The following is a 21,048-nucleotide window of genomic DNA, read 5'->3' as shown; positions in this document are numbered from 1 at the left end:
ATGCGACGCTTGACAACTTTTTCCTTTTATCTGCCATATTGAAACAATAATAAAATTAGAAATGGAAGCTTTATATCGTGATTACGGATTTTTTTTTATGCCAAGCCGATAGCATTTAAGCTAATTGGGCTTCCGACAGCCCAATAAAGTTTTGTCATATCCTAGCATAAAATTTATCAGAATTAAATCGAATTTATCAAAATCAGAATGACAAGAGTTTTCAACCCTAGTAGACATGAATATAATACCTTGGAGAATGTCTTAATATGAACATTTCAATATGACACTCTCTGGAAGTCTCAGCCGAACTATGAATTGAGTACCATTTTGGCCGTCCCTTAGAATGATGCGGCGTTATTAGAAGACCCGGCCACGCTTCTAACCTGTTTTGCGAGTCAAATCAACAAATCAACAACAATTCTGTCGCTCGTCAGCTGGAAATGCACCCAAACCCAAAAATTTACCTAACTAAAGAAAACAAAATTAGCAAAAAAGAATCTGAAAATATTTAAATAGTGATTGTTAAACGCAATGACATCAGGCGTGTTGCAGGAAATATGAAAACATTGAAGTTTAGTGACCGACTAAAAATAACCGTAATGTTAATTTTATAGGAAAATATACATAATGTGTATTTCAAGTTTTCTAGATTTTTCGCTACTATTTATCTCTCTAGAAAAATAATAGTTTTGAACGTCAGGATAGGCTTAAAAATTAAGAAGCCGGAAACCTAGGTTCAATGCCTAGGTAAAAGAATGTACACCAGCCACAAAATAGTGTCAATAGTAGTGGTGTTAAAAGTAGTTTGGCAAACTGGGCTGAATTTATTCAACACCAGAGTAAATTACTCGTAGAAACACGCTCAAATAGATTGTCTCTGTTTATAGTATTGTAACGAAGTTGACCTGGGCGGAGAAGAAAGGCCTAGATTGTTCTAGAGGTTGAACGACCAAAGTCAGTAACAGGCCGCCACTGCATAAACAAAAGGGGCGGTATCTACTTGTGGCAGAAAAGAAAGGCCTAGATTGTTCTAGGGGTTAAGCGACTAAAGCCGGTAACAGGCCACCACTGTGTAGACAAAAGGGCCGGTCTTTATTGAACTAGAAAGGAAAGGGCTAGATTGTTCAAGGAGTTAGTGACCTGTGTAAAAGCCAGCTAAGAGAAAGGCCTCAGTTGGGGTGGTGGCATATGTGTTTCCCAGCCTGTGATTGACAGGTGAGAGGGAGACAGACGGAGTTGGAGAGAGACGGAGAATGGGAGGAGGCGGCTCACAGCTGAGGTGGTGGCAGTATGTTTTCTCCAGCCAATGAACATCAGGAGGGCGTGGAAACTTATGCTCAGAGAGTTGGAGGAGGGCAGTTCCAGTTGGAGGGAGGCACGCAGTTAAAAGGAGGCCGACACAGCTGGAGAAGTCAGTTTTCAATTAAGTTTCAATCAAGTGTTAATCGAGTTTCAAGCAAGTTTTAAGGAGTTATTAGAGTTTATAGTCAAGTTTATGAGTTAGTCTTGGAGAGTCAGTGTTGCGGAGTGCTTCAGTGGTAGCTAGTTGGGCAATTAGTCAGTTGATGAGTAGAGCTGTGTTAGTGTAGCTGAGACTAGTGCAATTCGGTGCAGTGCGGACCAGTGGTCAGTCGGGGAACAGTTTTGTGGCGTTACGAAGTGAATAAGTAACAGTAAACTGTTGTGACTGTTGTAAATGGTGACTGTAATGAATAGCGTTAGTTGCTTGTAAATGTTAATGTGAGTAATGTTAACGTGTTAATAAATCAGGTTATTACTTACAACTTTAGCGAGTTTTATTATTTAATCAAACCCACATATTTAATAACTAGTGGCAGGCACTAGTTGTGTAAGTAAAGTTTTTATTTGGAGAAAAACATTACATTGGTGTCAGAAGTGGGATATAGTAAAACCGCTAGACGAGTAAGTGCTGATTTTATTAGTTCGGGTGAATTGCCGGAAAGTTGTAGAGAACTGACGAGTATTATATGCCCGTGAGTACTAAGATGCCCAGCATGGAGGAGTTAATAGCACTGATGAAGGAGATGAATGAAAACCTGAAGCAGGGCCAGTTAGAGATGATAGAAAAAGTGAAAAACATTAGAAAAGGCCAAATTGAGATGAAAGAAGAAATAATAAGGAAAATAAAAAGGGAAGTAAACGAGATGCCAGAAGAAATTGAGGGCGTAACAGAAACAAACAACATCCAAGAAGAAGACGAAGGCAGCCAGGATGATACAGACAGCAGGTCAGACTTAAAAGGTGACCAGGATAAAGGGAGACGTAGCTGTGTAGAAGTTCAGGAAGCTGCAAGGGAAGAAGAAAGCATAGAAAACTGCAGCGGACAGGAAGAGAAAGAGCAAGGTAAGGGAACTTTTTTTATACCAGTTGTGGAAGAGAGCCTTGAAGCGAGGACAGCGAGGAAAGAAGAGGGAGATAAAGTACTCCTGCCAGGATCGAAAAGGGAAGAAGGGCTATCGGACATCCACGGAGGTAATACCGGGATCCATCCTGCAGTGAAGAGGGCAAGGGCCAAGCAGAGGCGGCGGTTCTCTTTGGTAGGCTACCACGAGGACGGTGTAGACTGGGGTAGTCGTAGCACCGAGTGGGTAGCAATGAAGAGAACCAGCCGAGGAACCAACGGCGCCCTGCGGCAGGACAAGTTGGTGTTACCGCTGAAGAGGATAGCTTTCGATATGGCAGGACCTTCTCCTGAGTACAGAAGAAGAAGGCGCTTTAAACTGGTTGCGATGGACCACTTCAGTAAGTGGGCAGAGACCCACGTCGTAGCAGATCAAGACGCGTCAATGGCGGCTGCAGCATCGACGGTCTACCAGATCCTCGGCGTAAGGAGGACAAGGACGACGCCGCTACACCCTCACTCTGACGGCATGGTGGAGCGAATCTACAGGACCCTAGAAGGCAGCTTGGAAGCTGAAGAGTCGGACGTGAGCGGCTACGTTGCGGAACTTCGCCGGAAGTGGAGAGCAGCACGTGGAAAGGCACGCGGCAGGAAAAGACTGGACAGCGACCGGAAGAAGGCATCGTATGACAGGCAGGTCATCGGAAGAACGTTCCGGAGAGGCCAGAAAATTTGGGCGTTTAAACGTGTCCGCAAAAAGGGAAAACCTCCTAAGTTGCTGGGAAGGAACTTGCACCATTGTCTGTCGGCTCAACGACCTGGTGTAACGGATTCAACGCACGCCCAGATCCAAGATGAAGGTGGTACACTTGGACCGATTGCTGCCCAACATCACGAAGGAGACTTCTGTTCGGGACGAACAGTTCTAAGAGGGGAGCAGTGTAACGAAGTTGACCTGGGCGGAGAAGAAAGGCCTAGATTGTTCTAGAGGTTGAACGACCAAAGTCAGTAACAGGCCGCCACTGCATAAACAAAAGGGGCGGTATCTACTTGTGGCAGAAAAGAAAGGCCTAGATTGTTCTAGGGGTTAAGCGACTAAAGCCGGTAACAGGCCACCACTGTGTAGACAAAAGGGCCGGTCTTTATTGAACTAGAAAGGAAAGGGCTAGATTGTTCAAGGAGTTAGTGACCTGTGTAAAAGCCAGCTAAGAGAAAGGCCTCAGTTGGGGTGGTGGCATATGTGTTTCCCAGCCTGTGATTGACAGGTGAGAGGGAGACAGACGGAGTTGGAGAGAGACGGAGAATGGGAGGAGGCGGCTCACAGCTGAGGTGGTGGCAGTATGTTTTCTCCAGCCAATGAACATCAGGAGGGCGTGGAAACTTATGCTCAGAGAGTTGGAGGAGGGCAGTTCCAGTTGGAGGGAGGCACGCAGTTAAAAGGAGGCCGACACAGCTGGAGAAGTCAGTTTTCAATTAAGTTTCAATCAAGTGTTAATCGAGTTTCAAGCAAGTTTTAAGGAGTTATTAGAGTTTATAGTCAAGTTTATGAGTTAGTCTTGGAGAGTCAGTGTTGCGGAGTGCTTCAGTGGTAGCTAGTTGGGCAATTAGTCAGTTGATGAGTAGAGCTGTGTTAGTGTAGCTGAGACTAGTGCAATTCGGTGCAGTGCGGACCAGTGGTCAGTCGGGGAACAGTTTTGTGGCGTTACGAAGTGAATAAGTAACAGTAAACTGTTGTGACTGTTGTAAATGGTGACTGTAATGAATAGCGTTAGTTGCTTGTAAATGTTAATGTGAGTAATGTTAACGTGTTAATAAATCAGGTTATTACTTACAACTTTAGCGAGTTTTATTATTTAATCAAACCCACATATTTAATAACTAGTGGCAGGCACTAGTTGTGTAAGTAAAGTTTTTATTTGGAGAAAAACATTACAGTATGTTTGGCAGTAAGGTAATAAAGGAGTTTGTGTGAATCTTGTGATTCAGATATCCTAAACGTCTTATAATCTACCAACAGTAGAAGTAGAGGAAATGAAATACAACTAGCGCCAGAAGTATCTAGTGGCAGGTTTGCCTCCTGATACAGTTCGAACATGCGCTCCGGAAGTAACGTGTGTGAGTGTAGACTTCTGGCTACAAAGCCCGCCTTGCCGCCAATTTACACCCAAGCTATTTCGCTTAATTGCGCGCTAAATCCGACTGCACAAAATTGCTGCCTCCGGCGCGCCAAACGATATTACATATAAATTTAGGCACGCATAAAATTTAGGTCCTAAGCTGTACGTAATTCTCCTGCATGCTAAATGAGATCAGTTTTGGGTGGAGACTCTCCAAGGAGTGAGAGAGAAAGATGGAGCTGTGATGCGGTCGTGGTGGAAAGCCAATCTACTTTTGCGCCGTTCTCAGGGCGAACCATTCGCTCTTCGCAGTCGCTAATCAAGACTAACCGGCTGGAATGGGGAAATGTTTGTGGAAGACTTAGACAAAATAAAAGAAGCGGCTTTCTACGCCACCTGGAGTCCAATCGTGAGGTTGGTCTTACTGCCAGTTCTTTATCCTGGCCAGGGCACTCTTCACACTCATTCAATTATCATCTGCAGACTTTTATTCTTTAGTTGTCAGATCGTAGCAAGGGGGAAGAGGGACTGCTTTTTCTATTGGAAATAATTTATGACAAATTCACTGCGGATACCGACGATATTCACTCTCCCGTTGACAACAGTGCTGAGCTATACATGACACAGAAAATCCCCTTATATAGTTCTTCCAGAAACAAGATAAAGTAAAGCCCTAACAGCCGAAGGCTGTCAGTGGAACTAGGATGTCAATGTAATGTTCTTTTAAGGGTGTGATTCTGCAACCAACTCTAACGCCCACGGTTACGACGTGAAACCAAAAAGGAAAATTGTTTTACTATACTCGGAGTTTTTCATTCTATTGAGTGACAAATTGCCTTCCGCTTTCCTGCACATTCACATTTCTAAACAACAAATTCCATTCCAAACACATTAGGTATTACATAAAATGCAACAATATCTCTTATAATCCATTTTCACAACAAATTTTTTTTAAAAAAAGGTGTCTAAAGAGATCAGCTTGTTTTTTTGGAAAAATCGCGCAAAAATGAGGCATTTTTTTTAAATATGTCGTATTTTTAAAATTCATTTTGATCTGCTTAAAATTACATAAGTGATAGAACCAAATATTACACTAAAAGAGTTCGGATGCACTGTCTTTTAAAGTCTGAGGGCCAGAATTAGTAACCAAGAGTTGATAAAGAACCGCACTACACCGTTTCTCGAATGTTCTAAATAAGCTTATTGTTCACAAGAATATTAGTTGTAATAAAATTATTGATCGAAAATAATTCAAATAGTACCTTACTAATTAATGAGGATGTTTCGGTGGCATTTTTTCTTCAATAAAATTGTAAAACCAAGTATACAAATTTCATGTTGTGAATCTGGCGAGACTCAATCTCAGCGTTCGGATTTCCCCTTACTGCATCTCAGATTAGACGCCATTAGCTCAAATTGACAGTACCGCTCCATTAAGACTAATTAATTAACCATATCTGACCGATTCATTTGCACAGATAGATCTAATTGCGTGCAATAATTCCAAGTCCCGTGCTGCATACACTCCATAGTTTTCTTACTACGGCCAAGTGATGCTACAATTTATGAATGCAGAGTCAGTTATTGTGAATCATAAAAACTGACACTAGATTTCTTTTTGACACCAATGAGGCAAACATCTCTCACTCACCAGACTTTCTGCAACTGAAATTCTCAAGGTTATAATTTATACATTCTACACAAACTCCGAATTTAAAAACTTACACTCCACCTCTCTTCACAGAAATAATTTTTCAAGAAAAACTATCTAACAAAAAGTTAAATATATAGAAGAATATAATAGATATACGGAATTGAGAAAATCGTTCGACCCTCTCGTGAAAATCTAAAAAAAGAAAACAATAATAATTAAATATAAACGGAAGGAACTATTTCCACGCTATCCAAATCCCTCTGGGCCTTCAGGACCACCCTAAAAAAAAAAAAAAGCCATGCAAAGACTTGGGCATCTAAGCCGGGCTTGAAAAGACGTCAACTTTTTCAGAAACCTGCGCAGATACCAAATTCTGGAGGAGAAAAAATTTTTCTCTCAAGAAAATATAGCCAAGCTTTTTCCCCAATGGAGAATAGTTTAGGTAGTCTCGTAACAGAGGGGTGATTATCCCTGAGTGCGGGCTCCCGCGGAGTTCTCCTAGAGAGCGTAGACAGTGTCAGAGGGGTGTAAACCCACCCTACAATGTCGAGGGATGGTATTTTTTTTGGAATATCTTCGGAAGGTTTGTCGGAGAGGAATGTTTTCAAGAAATGTATATCCCTGACTACCAGATTTTCTCTCTTCCTAAAATCTCTCTGAAGAGCCTAGTGGCTGTATTTGCAGAAGCCATCTGTAAGAATATCTGTGAGAATTGCTCTAGGAAATTCTAAAGCCAACCGCCGGCCGCTCTCTACCCAGGGTTTTGTTGCAGTTACGTGTGACTGGAGAGGAATATAGAAAGATATTCAGTAGGTCTGTTTGGACACAACATAGAATTTCATTTTACATCCGGATTAGAGTTATACGATACCCAGAATATCTGAAAAATAGAACAGTAAGAGTTGTGAAAGTGGTGAAATGAGTGCCGCTACCTTTAAGTTTGAGCTACTAAATGGGCGAAGAGGCTCGCTGGCCCTGTTCTCCAGTAAATGCTTTCAAGTACGATTTACTGGCCGTAATACCTGCAGGCTTTTGTTCGGAGGCTGTGCGGTACTCATATTAGTAGAGAAAGGTTATGCAAAGGATTCTGTTCTTGTAAAGCTTACAATTTTTTAAAGGAAAAGCTTGCAAATTCCCTGCTTTCAGGGGCGGCTAATTAAAGGTACGTTGGTGGCACTAATCCCAAGCCCATTAACGGGGGCCGTTAAACGGGGTCATGTCATCGAGCCAACCAACTTGTTTATGAGAGCTGGCCCCCACTCCTTCTCTTTAAGCTAAGAGCAAGTAAAGTACTTGAGCCGCTGTGAGGGCTGCTCGTGCGTGTAGTAAGCACAGCAGGACGACACACTGGCCCGCCTCTGAAAACAAATTAATTTCCCTCCTCTATTTTGCATATAAATAGGCGGATTAAGAAGGGACCTTGCTCGTTCTGTAGAGGGGGGAGTAGCTAGCAATAAATAGGGATACTATATCCCCGAGGAGTGTGTGCTCGCCGATACAGTTGCTCCCAGTGAAGCCATTGAATTCTACCCACTACGTGAACAACCACTACAAGAGCGTTCTCCGGCGAAATGCTCCTTCCATTTGCTAAACCTCCAGGAAGGCTTCTATAACCTTCCGCCTAACACATGGCAACAGGTACATATTTACCTGGGTATATCAACATCATGCCACGTTTTCTACCCCCTGTATATTCAATATCTTGAAATTTTGATACAGTTCTCTAACTTAATTGGAAAATCTGATCACTTACACGATTTACCCTTACTCAAATTGCCACAATTACGAGTGAAGAATTCAGTTTCCCTCACATAAATTCGGATACGATTCTGTACATTTAGTGAAAATCAAAACTCTATCTAAACCTCCAGTTATGAAGAATATTTTGTTCTTTTTCCGCTTTACTGAGATAAAACCTGTGAAAAATTGTTTTCATAGAATAGCTTTTATGATCGAGTTCTGGGACATCATGCGTTTCGAAAAGTGAACCTTTATTATTGCAGTGAAAATTCGACGATCAAACAAAACGTCGAGAATATAGCCAGTTGCGTGTTCAATCAATTTTTGCCATACTCAAGGCTGGCTCTCAAAACGTAAATCTCCATTTTGGAAAAATTGACAATCGCCGTCATTCTTTTTACGTCGCTGTAAGAAAAACTAAGAAAGCACCAACTTCTTTCTAATCTAGAGATTTTATCTTCTGGATAAATCAAGAGAAAAGCACTGCATTTTCATTTCCCAGGCAGGAAAAACTGTAAATCTTATAAAATATTACTTCAAATAAAGCGTATTGTATATCTTGTCGCAGCGACATCTTTCACTATATTCTCCTCCAAAGATGATAAATTAACTTTATCTGCTGCATAAAGTGTGGTTCCAATTTGTTATATTTTCCATTTTCATCACAGTAAAGTAGATTGATGTAACCTAAAGGGAAAGCGAAGGAAAAGCAAAATATATTATCATGAACAAACAACATGGCTTAGGCAAAATAAGAAAAATCCTTGAAGATCAGTTCTTGTTGTTCATTTCTTTGCCCATCATCAGAGATGAGTTCATCACATTTGTGTAGAATGTTTGACTAGTTCTTATTTAGCTTCTATCGTGCAGAAAACTAATCTCAGCAGCAGCGGAGTAGTATTTCGCAGGAATTATGACGAGAAATAAGTGGCATCTTTTACAAACTTCAGTTCGTAATAGTATTATGACGGAACCCGCATAACCTAATGATCGGAAACCTTCAGCCGGAAATACTATTTAATTGAATGGTTGTTTCCACTTTTCTGAGATTTCATCGAAAATGCTTCCAATGATTTTTCTTTAGACTTGGTGTTTACATTACTCACGGGTAATAACTTTTAGTTGAATCATTTGTCAATGATAATTCGATTTTAGGGCAGTCAATGGGAGAAGGGTGAAGGTAAGATTCCCCTAAAGAGTTCTCTAATGAACAGTTTTACGAAAATTGTTTTCTGTTAGTTAGGGATTGAATTTGCTTTAAATTCCTAGGCTGAAACAAAAGAATAAGAACATTCAGAAGATATTAATGGTAGGTCCTGAATAATTGATAAATATACGCTACAGCGTAAAGTTATGTTATGCTAGAGAACTTACAAGTTATGATCACTATTTGGCACAGCATGCTTGCTACTGACCGTGCTTTTAAAGCACGCCGAGCTTTTTATTTTATACTTCCGGTTTTGCCACCCCCTTAATTTCTTCTTATCTAGAGCGCTTTCCCGGAACTAATGCTTAGACTCTTCATCATTCTTGTCTTTGTACGTATACTCGTACTCGGTAATAATAAGCAGTCCCTGTATGTAAAAGTTCACATTTTTCAAGGAAATTGAGTTTTTAAAATAAAATTAAGTAAGATATTTCATTTGAGAAAACAACTAGAGTACCGCAAAGTCCATTTCTTTAGGAAATAAACTTTAGGCAATAATGTCGTTGGAAAATGGTACTGGAAAAACCAGCACTTTATCTCCGACAGCTTATTCCTTCATGAACTAAGGAAAGGTAAATATAATCTTAAATAGAAAATGAACGAAATTTGCCTGCTTTACGACAGAGTGACAGAACTTGTTTTTGTGGCAGCTACTTCTCCTTTATATTCATTTCGGCGTGGTTTCTCTTTTCTGCGGTCTTGTCAAAATTTTAAAATTGGGTTTCCTCTCAAGAAGGATATGTTCTAAAGGGCAATAAGCAGGGAGCTAGCAAAGTGTTGGAAAGTATTTTGAGTGGTGCTCGCGCTTCAAGTGTTTCAGGAAGTACTCGAAGACAAGAACAATACCACCTGCGTGTTTATTGTGTTCTTGGCAATACCTTGAGGAGGCTAATGAACATTTTTACTGTATTGAATAAGAGAACACGTAAATTGAATACTGATAGACAAAGCATGTTCCACCTTCAACTTCATCAAACTGGTTCACGATCGATACTAATTTCCAATTCTCTTATAGCGAAATATCTTGGTATTTACCTTTAGTTAGTGAACAGTCATTTGAATGCCAAATAAACTGCATTTTTGTCTACAGCAGAATAACAAACAAGAATTAGGATTTTTTTAAAATTCCATTGAGCTTCTTAAAACAACAACAATATTCATGTGTTCATATCCTTATTTAATAGATGAGACTGTATCGTTCTCCAGAACTCAGACTGAATTCGGGAGGCAGACTTCTTAGTCATCTGTTCCTCTGTTCATTCATTTCTTTAGCCAAGAAAATATTAGTGACAATAATTGGATTTTTGTTTTTGTTTTTGCAGCAGGAAAATGAAACACATGGCCATTACATGATGGGAAGTCAACGAGGGGAATGGCGTGACGTAATACTTCCGGCGATACCTAGCGGACAGTACACGCAACACATGTCCTATCTGATCAAAGATCTGGAGCCGGCCGTACAGTACGAGGCGAGAGTACAAGCAAAAAACCGATTCGGTTGGAATCAAATGTCCGATAGCTTTCACTTCTCGACAAGAAGTGCAGGTCAGTTAATTCTTGCTTAATCAATATTTAAATTTTATTTCTTGTCTGATCAATTAAAAAATATCGAACGAAATCTCTGAATGTTATGGGTGGCGCAAAACAAATATATATTTTTAGGGAAGGGATTAGCTATGAGGTTAGCATACTGGACTCCCACGCCGGAGGTCCCGGGTTCGAATCCAGCAGCTGACCCTTAGATTTTCTCTTCCTAGGAGCTTTTTACAGCTCACTGTCCGGTGATGGACAGTGTTGTCTGTAACGAGAGAACACTGTCCGGAGGCCGGCAGCGCACTGGAAAAAGCTCCGGGCGCTAATAACCTTAGATGTTGACGCGCCTTAAATCATTAAAAAAAAAATATATATATATTTTTCTTATTCTACATAAAGACCGAAACATCATTAAATTTTGGTATATTTAAGTATATATGTGGAATGTACCACCAAATCGCTAGGTATTCTACTACAATACGCACATCTGAAAAACAATGTATAACTGCTCCCATCTCAGTAAGTAGACAATCTCGCCAAATCTCGATGCCTACCTTAACTAAACTGTCTGAGCATTTATTTTTATTTTTTCTTAAAAAGATTTTCTTATTTAGCTTTAACCAATCACCGCTGCCTCTGCAAGTGCAAAAATTTAATGGCGTTAAAATTGAAATATTTTTACCAAGTTTCAATAATGCGATTCTGGACTGGGAAGCGAGAGCAGGCGTAGGAACTAGTTTAGAATGATGATGGAAGCCATACTTCTTTGGCAAGAAAGTAGCCAATTAGATCCACAGATCTGGATGAAGCGAATTGGTCGCCATTTTGAACTGAATTGACCATTTCATGTTGATTGATTCGAATAACAAAAACACACATTTTCTTTCATTGGTGAGAATCATCGTCTCGCCTTTACTTATCGGCCAGTCAGCTTGATGCCCTAAATATTAACCACTGAAAGACTCTTTATAAAATTTAACTATTTTAACGAATAAAAAATGAATTCATGTTCCTATAATCAAATGCTATTGTTGGAAAATGCGCAACATCATAGCTTCTCCAAAAATCCCATTAAAATCAATGTTCCCTGGGGAACACTTTGCTTATTCATGGCCAAGTTCAAATGAATCCATTAGGTGAAAGCGGAAGAAAATTACTGAAAATGTAAAAGCCGTTCAGCACAGGCGTACTTCCGGTCCACTGACATTCTTACAGCTTGGAATTTCCTTTAGACATTTCCTACTCATAAATATTAGCATATTTAGCATTCTGTGACATCATCTTGCAGGAGAGCCGCCTTCACCCCTTCCTGAGAGTTTCGATTCAAAAAACTTTCCAGTCAGTCTGTGCAAGGCTGAGTATGTGCAAAGTTTAAAAATTATCAATGTTACCAGTTTTAAGAAATAGCAGAAACCTCAAAAATGTATTCGGGTTGGATGATTTGCTTCTAGGCTTATTGTTAATTGAATGCTTATTACTTAATGTGCTTACTGTAAGGTTTCGTGATGTAACTTTAAAAGTAAAACATTTAATTGAAATTTTCGGCGAGATTATGTTTTTTGATGAATTAAGTTTATCACCATACCTATGAACTACACAAGAAAAACTAAATCACCTCTTTTTGGTACTCAGCGGACATGAAAACATATTTTATGATAACATGAATAATAAATATGCAAATTATGATTCTCCCACTTAGGAAGAGTAGAGGGTAAACAATGTCTGTTAGACTTGACCGAGAACGTCACTGAACCTGTTAAATTAGAGCTTCTAATCCAAGTCTATGAGGATATATCCCACTTTTGCTCATAAATGAAAGTAGGATTTAATGGTGTAATCGAAATCACTCCTCCACCTGGGTGAAATGTTCCAGATACGCAAAATTGGGATGTTTCAAAGACTCACATAAATACTAAAGAAATTTTGGCACATGTATGTTTACTGAGCGGGCAAATAATCCAAGCTGCTCATATTTATTTCAATGGAGTAGAGGTTTGTGTAGGTGTAGAGCCTGAGCTGAAATATACTCTGGGGGTGAATTAAAAGTTTTAATTAGTTAATGGGTGAGGAGTTAAATATGTGGACGGAAGTGTCGGCCCACTAGAAAGGAAAACTCTCGGCAAATTCTTGAACTTAGTTCAGCCCCAAGTTTCCTACTGGATTTAAAAGCTTTACAGTGTTACCACCTTACTCACTCGCGGTATAATGCTGGATGTATCCGTTAATATTTACAAAATTAACCACCTTTCATCGCTTGCTCTTTGGTTGTTTTTTTTTTAATCTTGAGCGCAATTGAGTTCAATTTTCTTAGGTTTGCTATCTTAGCTACTTAAGCCAGCGAATAGTTTAATTGACAATTACTGAATGGTAAAAACGACTTACATCTGCTGCTTAACCGATCCATGACTTGAAGGAGACTAACGTGAGTAATAGAGGTCGGTTGGATATCTTGGCTGTTTCGGATGAACAGAGAGTGCAGGAACATCCCTTGCAAGTAGGCCCTTAAATAATAGACTGGCAGCCAAAGTTCTGGACCAAATGAAGGAGGCCATTTAAAACCAAGTTAAAGCAATGGCCTGGCGGAGTTGTGAGGTCGATTGCCGGCAGACGGAGGTCAGTCACCTGTTTTAAATTGCTACGTGGATACAAAGCATGTGCCCAGAATGAAAGTCTTGGACAGTAGTATACTAACCACTGAAGTGAAGAAGGGCCAAGTTAGAAGTGTACAAATGTAAGAGAAAGTTCCAGATTTTCCATTTCCGGTTTGCGCTGGATGTATCCCCTTTGAGGTCCTCACATTACAAAGAGTGGATTTGATTGTGGGTTCATGTGTGCATCTGTAAGGTCAAAGCGGGAAATTTTGGAAAGTTTAACTTTGATCTTCAGCAAGGGACTACAAAGACGCACAGGCATTGCTCCGTTTACTCAGGTATTAAGATCTACTTTTGTTTCAACAGTTCTAATACCTAACTGCGTGCGTATTCTTAATATAATCCCTTATTATATTAATTAATAATTTAATAAAATTAGGAAGATAGTCACTATTGTGAAGGAGCTAAAATATATATTGTAATAGTGGTTGCAAGGTTGGTGAATTAGATCCACCATCTAGCCAAAGCTGGTATTAATATCCTCATGTACATAATTAAAGTACATTGTTAGTGAGCTGACCTCCCTTGCGGCTCCTGGGGATGATGAACTCTTGCTCCCCCTCAACTAACCACTAGTGTTATTAACACCTCAACTCCATGATCCTGTAAATTTACCGGCTAACTCGTACTTATTCCTTCCCTTCATTGAATACTTTATTATTATCAGGAATATTATTATTAACATCCCCATGGTTTCGAATTTCTCTTAACCCGAAAAATCGAGTTAACCAGAAGGAAAAAACAGATGAGCTTTTTTTTGATAATAAACTTTCTTTCTAAAGAGCCTTCTTACTACGCGGAGTTATTCCTATTCTATGTAGGAAGAATTCTTTGGAGGCCGATGCTCTCATTAGACGCGTCTAGTTCTGACGAAACGAAGCCGTTGCTCTCAGTGGACGCGCCTAGTTCTGACGAAACGAAGCCGATGCTCTCAGTGGACGCGACTAGTTTTGACGAAACGAAGCCGTTGCTCTCATTGGACGCGTCTAGTTCTGACGAAACGAAGCCGATGCTCTCATTAGACGCGTCTAGTTCTGACGAAACGAAGCCGTTGCTCTAAGCGGGCGCGACTAGTTCCAATGGACGTGGCCAATGTTTAAGAATTTTATTGCAAAATCTACGCTATTCACTGCGAGTATCATCATTACAAATGCCACTATAATGAACAATTACAGTCGCTTCTTTCTCAAAACCTGCTCCTAAACTATACTTGGAACTTTAAACCAGTTATTCAATCCATTTAGATCTTTCTTGTATGTTTGATAATTTTTTTCAGGGCGGGGACAGAAGCTCATACTTTACTTAAACAATTTTTTCTAACAAATAAAAAGTAGTCATTCGCGGGATTCGAACTGGGAATCTCGCACTTACGCTCTTGACCACTAGACCAACAATAATAATATTTGATATTTGAAAAAAATTTGACTAACAGTATTTGGACTGAGATTAGATTATGCAAATGATTTACTAAAATATAGAAATTACTAAATGTAACACTGTCATCATTTCCCGTACTTCTGTTCACAGGAAGTACTCTTCTTTTGATTAATAATTGTCAGACTATTGCACAGTTTGTTACCTAAATAACGTAATACGCACAAAATATATTAGTTGGAGTGAACAAGCGTTGCTAATGTGGGTTAGATTTGTCATGTGTCGCTCTAGCTCGCAAACTATGTCATGTGCATACAAGGGTAACATATATGTGTACAATCTCCTGAAGAGGAGAAGAAAAAGTAATTCCAAGTGGTAATCCATCACTAGGTGCACCTTTGCATGAGTTTTACTTTGTCTACATCAAAATCCACCGTCTGCAAAAGTTTATTTTCACTCACTCAGACAACTGAACGACATTTTCAAACAGTTTTATTATTTTCCAGTTTATTTATATTTTCATTGTTATTGATAACAGCAATAACCTCTCGTTAGAAGGTAATTTTAGGCTTTCTTCGGAAAATCGCGTTTAGATGGCTTCGATACTTTTGCACTTTTGTTTGCGTCTGTGCAGCTTATCTCTCTCTATAGCGTAGGTGCTTACCATAACTCAAAAACGCAAAAAATCGCAGAAAGTATCGATTTGATCTTTAGTTACCATCGCCAACTTTCCAGACGAAACCAGTTTGCTTATCTTTGTTATTTATGGTGCTACCCGAAGAAAACTGCTTCTACGATCATCGCTAAATGGTGGTTTAGTTTTTGACCGTTGTCAAATAAATTTCATTTTTTACCGACGTTTCGGCTAATTTATTGCTTTCTTCAGGGTGCTATAAATTTTGTAGAGCTATCTCTTTAACTACATAATCATAACTGGTAATGTGCATATAACTTTATGAATGTAATCGTTGTGGAGGTTAGCAGATCAAACTCAGTTGCCTTACATAAATCCTGAAATCCAGTTATGTTCTTTATTTAGAAAATAATTAGGTTTGATTTTTTACCTCAACCATAAATGCACTTCCCATACAAAGCTTTCTTTATTCAGTTTGAGTTGTATGTCCTGAAAAGTAAGGAAAATTACCTCTAGAAATAGATGATGTAGAAAACTACCTTCAGCATGAGATAGGCAGCCCTCCAAGTCAGTATAGAAAAAGTAGGCTATTTCCATTACATTTCAATTGGAGAACATCTGAACTAATGCCGGTTCTTGGTTGCCAAGTAACTACTTCATCCCGCCATAGTTTCCTGGTTTGGTTTGGCGAACGGTAGACCAATTGTTTTAAGGTAATGTAATACTTCGAGCAATCTTATTTTATGTTTAATGGCCAGTCAATGGACTGTTTAAAGAGCGACAAAATAAAAATGCGCATTTGAATTAGAAGCACAAAACTTCAACTATTTTATTACATTTACATAAAATATCTCCCATTCGGTAAATTTGAATCCTCTATAACAAAGTTATTCCTATTAGTCTCAAGGCTAGACTCTATGGGGATTAGCCTTCGGGGGGACTAGCCTTCGTGGGGACTAGCCTTCGGGGGGACTAGCCTTCGGGGGGACTAGCCTTCGAGGGGACTAGCCTTCGGGGGGACTAGCCTTCGTGGGGATTAACCTCCGGAGGACTAGCTTTCAGGGTACTAGTTCCCGTCTAATTTTACAACAGACCAGTTTGTGATTACACTCCAAGGCGATCGCACCAAACTAAAAACAATGGATATTGCAGTTTTAACTCGTTATTTTCTGGTGCTTTCGTTCTTGTTTCTAAGTGTTTTGAAATTGGTCCAATGAATCCTGGCAATATCACACATTGTTCTGTTCGTTGATGTGGATCCTTGAGGTGATTTCACTGTATATTATTTCTAATCGTGCTCATTAAGTTCTTATAGCTAAAAAAGAGAAAAAATGATGAAAAATTTAACAGTCATTAATATTTATGATTTGGGGCCTTGAATCAAGTTGCAAACCCTTTTTCTTACCTCATTACTTTCATTCCTTTATTACCTTTTCTTATTTTAATTTTTTATTTATTTTTAAATTTTGTTTTATTTGAATGACAACCTTGTGTAAGCAAATATTTTGTTTGTCCATTTGATCCAGGTCCAGAGTCTCCCTCACAAACCGCCATTTTATCAGGTCAGTTCCCTACTTGTTTTTGTTTTTGATTTCTCTTTTTAAATATATATATATATATATAATTTTCTGCTTAGCTTTTCCAGCATTTTATTTCTTTATTGGTTTTGTTTTATTCTTTGAAGGATTTTTTTAAAAGCATGCGCATTATTTTAGGGGTACCTATTTTTGGAAAAATTTGTATATCCTATTTATTAAGTGGATTTTAATTTTTATTATAATTATAACTGCCGAAGCATTATCTCACACACTTGAATAAAAAGACAAATAACATTTTATTTAGGCTTTTTATACCACCAACTAACTGCAAAGATCATTTATTGGGTTTTATCTTAAGATTTTTTTTTTTTTTAATTTTCTCTAAAGAAAATACTTTCGCACTGCATAAGTGATATGAGGAAGCATCATCACTCGTAGGATTATCGCTAGGTTTTCTGACGTAATTATTTTGTAAAGGAATATTCATTGAATTACAGGATTGCTTCTTTTTTTTGTAAGATTGAGTTTCTTTGTTTTAACTTTGAAAATGTATAATCTTGAAGTGAAGCACTAGTTTGGTTGTGTTGAGAACAAACATTTCTTTTGTGAACCGGATACTCTGCTAACCGAAATATTCGGTAAACTACCAGAGGATGCGAGACCCATTAGTTTAGTATCCAGAAAGCCTTTCCGCTGTCAAAACTAAATACAGTAAATAATAATAATAAAAAATTATTTTCTTTGTAATGGCCATATCTGCCGACAGTTTGCTACAGTACAGAATTAAAAGGCGAACTCGGATATAAACAAGATTAAAATTTCTAAAAAATGTTCTATGAAAGTGTTTTATTTAAAAAAATGAAAAGGTCATTCAAGGTGATTTTTTTTTTTAAATAACAAGAAAGAAAATTAAGAAAATGAAAAATGCCTGCATTAATTTTCCAATTGCGTGACCACTTCGCATTAATCTTGGTTACAAAAAAAAAAATGCATATATAAACATAAATATAATAGTTTATACCATAAATTAAAAATATAAAGAAGGCCCCCCCCCCACTTTTGTGCTCCGATTTCTCACCCCCACATAAGTCACCCCTCCCACGATCATCTAAATAACACAAATGTTTGTTCTCTGCACAGAAGAAACACCGTTTAGCAAATATTTTGATACAAATTGATTGTAAATAATGATATTATAGATTTGAGTAGTTGAATTTTGTGATTGATACAGCATCTTGAGCACTTTTTACTATTTGAATTTTAATTTCTATTTTAACTACTAATTGAACTCCTCCTAACAGGCAATGAGTGAAGGTATAGGAGTTTGTTGATATAGGGCCCTTTCTCGGTAAAAATGCGGATATTGTGACCTCTAATACTGTAGATTTTAATTATTAAATCCGCATTGACATAATACCTCCTCTTCTTAGAAAGTTATCATCAATAAACTTCTACTTCTTCACTATCTCCTGTTTTCTCGGCTTCCGCGATTTACTATAAAACTGTCAATCCATTTTTTTTTTTTAATCTTCTAAAATTATTGAGCCTTCTATCTGTGCCGAATATAGCGCGGCTAGAATACTCGAAACTGATCGGAATTTCATAATGATCTACTGATTACGAAGCGAGATACTGTGAGTTGAATTTGGAGCAATGAAAATCACATCGTCCATTAATTCAAAGCAAAATTTCAAAATGATTTGATTGGTGAATAACAAGATTTTCAGAAATTTAGCAAAGGATTGTAAGTAGGGATGAATCAAGCGATTCTTGTTACCTTGTAGTGCAGTCCCATTCATAAATGTTAGCTCGCGCAACTTTTCGACACCATAAAGCGTATTTATGTGCATTTAGAAAGTTTGGGTACTTGGATTGCAATATGCACTTGTGAAAAAGTCGGGTAAGTAATTACCACAGATATTACTTCGGAGGAGAGATGCACTGAAGAGACTGTTTTACTTTCCTACTTCTTTTCAAAGGAAACTTGGTAACTTTATTTAAGCAGCATTTGTTTTCTGTCTGTCAACATTCAGAGCCGGAAATGCGAGATATGGGAGTGAAAGCCTTCGGCACGGCGGTGTCTTCAGTCGCAGCCAGTCCGGTCGTGGTGGCAGCCTCAGTGGCCATTGCCGTCGCAGTCAGGTGGTCCTAAGGTACTGGACAGGTAACCATCCAGTTTTATTTAGTTCACTTCTTCTATAATTTGTTTTGTCTTCCCAGTTTGAAGAGCTCAAATTAAGTAATATTTTAGAAGGGATTATTTTTGTATTTAAAAAAAAAATTGTTTGCTGAAAATTCCCTTTAATTATTTTTTTTTTTCGTAAAAACGGAAGCATCCTACAAGATCGGAAGTCTAACTTATCAAGCCTAATCTTTAACAGCGCCTCAAGGACCTAACCAACTAAGATTCACACTTCCGAAGAAATCTGATATTTATACTTTTGGAGACTAGCCTAAGGCATTTCCGCATTCATTCTTTTTCAATATGCCAGAAATTAGATTAGAACAATGCCTTCTACAAGGCAAGCAGCCAACTGAGTCTTACTGTAAAATCCACTGTAAGTAGTAGTAGTATGGTAGTCCCCTCTTTACAAGAACTAGGTTATTTCGTACTGGTCGATTTTGATCGATGGCCAAATGATCGATCTTCTCTAGTCTGAGGTTGCCAACGATCTCCACTACAACAGATTGTTGCAATGTAGAGCGTAGACGTTTACTCCTTTTCTGGGCACAGACTGCGAGAGGCCCTAGGCTAATTAATCACATCCTGTGCTGAGTCAGCAGCGCTAGTTGGTAGCACTGAAGTCAAAATCTCTAGACCAAACTGATAAGTCTACCTCTGGTGATGGATAGAAACCCGAAACCGCTCAGCGATACCATTACGCATGCGTACTATGTGAGGTAAAATAAAAAACTTACAGTTATACTATAGCAAACGTTACTACAACCTTCCTATGGCGCCACGGTAGCCGAGCGGTTAGAGGCGAGACCTGCGAAGCTAATATGTATTGTGGTACTGAGTTCGATTCCCGGTCTTAGGCCTTGGATTTTATTTAATGGTTAATAAAAGAAATTTACAGTAAAGTATGTTTGCTAGTCGCCTCCGTCCACGACACCTAATTGGTAGTTGGACGTTAAGCCTTGCCTGAAAAAATTGGCGATTACTTTACTTTTACAACCTTCCTATTATTCATTCAGATAAAGTGGCAGAAGCTTAAACGAATTTCTCTGTTGAATCCCAGGACATGGATGAAATTCTGAAATCGGATAGAATGAATACCAGAAGCGAGCTTGCAAGGACGATTACGTATCCATTATGCGTCCAACTGTTACAAAATCTGTAGCAGAGAATGGATGCTCCATCTTGAATGTATCTTTTAAAAATATTTATGAAGAGTCTGGCCTGAACATATTCATCATGTTGTCTAGCTGCACCTCGCTTTATAAAACTGTCTTGTTCTGGTTTTATTGGTAATAAAGTGATTAAATAAAATTGAGGAGCAGGAGATGCTAGTATTCCAACAATGGGCACAAAAATAAAAATTTATAATTATCTGTAGCTCAATTACCACTATTACTGAAAATAATTTTATTTAACCACGCGCAAACATGATCAAGAATCTCTATCCAGGAAAATAATAAACTCAAAGTATAATGAAACAAAACTGAAGGAAACCAAAGGAGAAGAAAACCTTAATAGGAAGAGAGTAAAGTAAGTGAAAATAAATGAAAGAGAATTATCCAACTCATAGGAGACAAAAACGACAGAACTGCAATCAAATAGACTTTTCTTTGTTGATAAGATGCACACTGAATGGCGCAGAGATTTGCGTGATTTTAGATTACGTACACCTCTTGAGGCTACCAAATGACTTCGAAGATTGGTCACTTGCCACTCTGCTTTTTTGGGAGGGCTGACGATATGCTCCACCCTCCACTTATGCCTTTCCATTTATATTACCATCATGGATAAAAATCATACTATGTAAAATTAGTATTATTACACGAATTGTCCAACCTAAAAACTATGTATTATACAATGTTCATATGGAGAAGGCTGCGGTTGTTGGTTTACTTTTAACCTAAACAAGATAAAACAACATTAATATTCTCTACATAAACATAAGCTAACTGGAGACCTACGGTGGAAACAGAAATGTAAGTATTACACGTTTGCATTACATTTGTATTTTCTCTTACTAGACAAGAACGCCATCTTCCAGTTTTTTTTTTTTTTT

The 21,048-nt window shown here is 38.5% G+C and overlaps 1 protein-coding gene across 2 annotated transcripts in view; it reads left to right on the top strand.

Annotated features, from left to right (window-relative positions):
* LOC141455771 (protein amalgam) overlaps positions 1–21,048 on the top strand; it is a 553,007-nt gene that overhangs the window by 526,340 nt on the left and 5,619 nt on the right. Inside the window, exons 9-11 of one of the 2 annotated variants that reach the window (XM_074131133.1) lie at positions 10,403–10,625; positions 16,799–16,834; positions 18,844–18,974. In XM_074131133.1, the coding sequence (XP_073987234.1) occupies positions 10,403–10,625; positions 16,799–16,834; positions 18,844–18,962 (378 nt within the window). In that variant the 3' untranslated portion in view covers positions 18,963–18,974. The remainder of the gene's footprint in view (positions 1–10,402; positions 10,626–16,798; positions 16,835–18,843; positions 18,975–21,048) is intronic. The other variant, XM_074131135.1, reaches the window with a different exon arrangement.

The sequence above is a fragment of the Rhodnius prolixus genome, unplaced genomic scaffold, assembly GCF_049639745.1.
Source record: "Rhodnius prolixus isolate KJV_2025 unplaced genomic scaffold, Rpr scaffold_4, whole genome shotgun sequence".
Classification (NCBI taxonomy): Eukaryota; Metazoa; Arthropoda; class Insecta; order Hemiptera; family Reduviidae; genus Rhodnius; species Rhodnius prolixus.
This window is presented reverse-complemented; position numbering and strand designations above follow the sequence as displayed.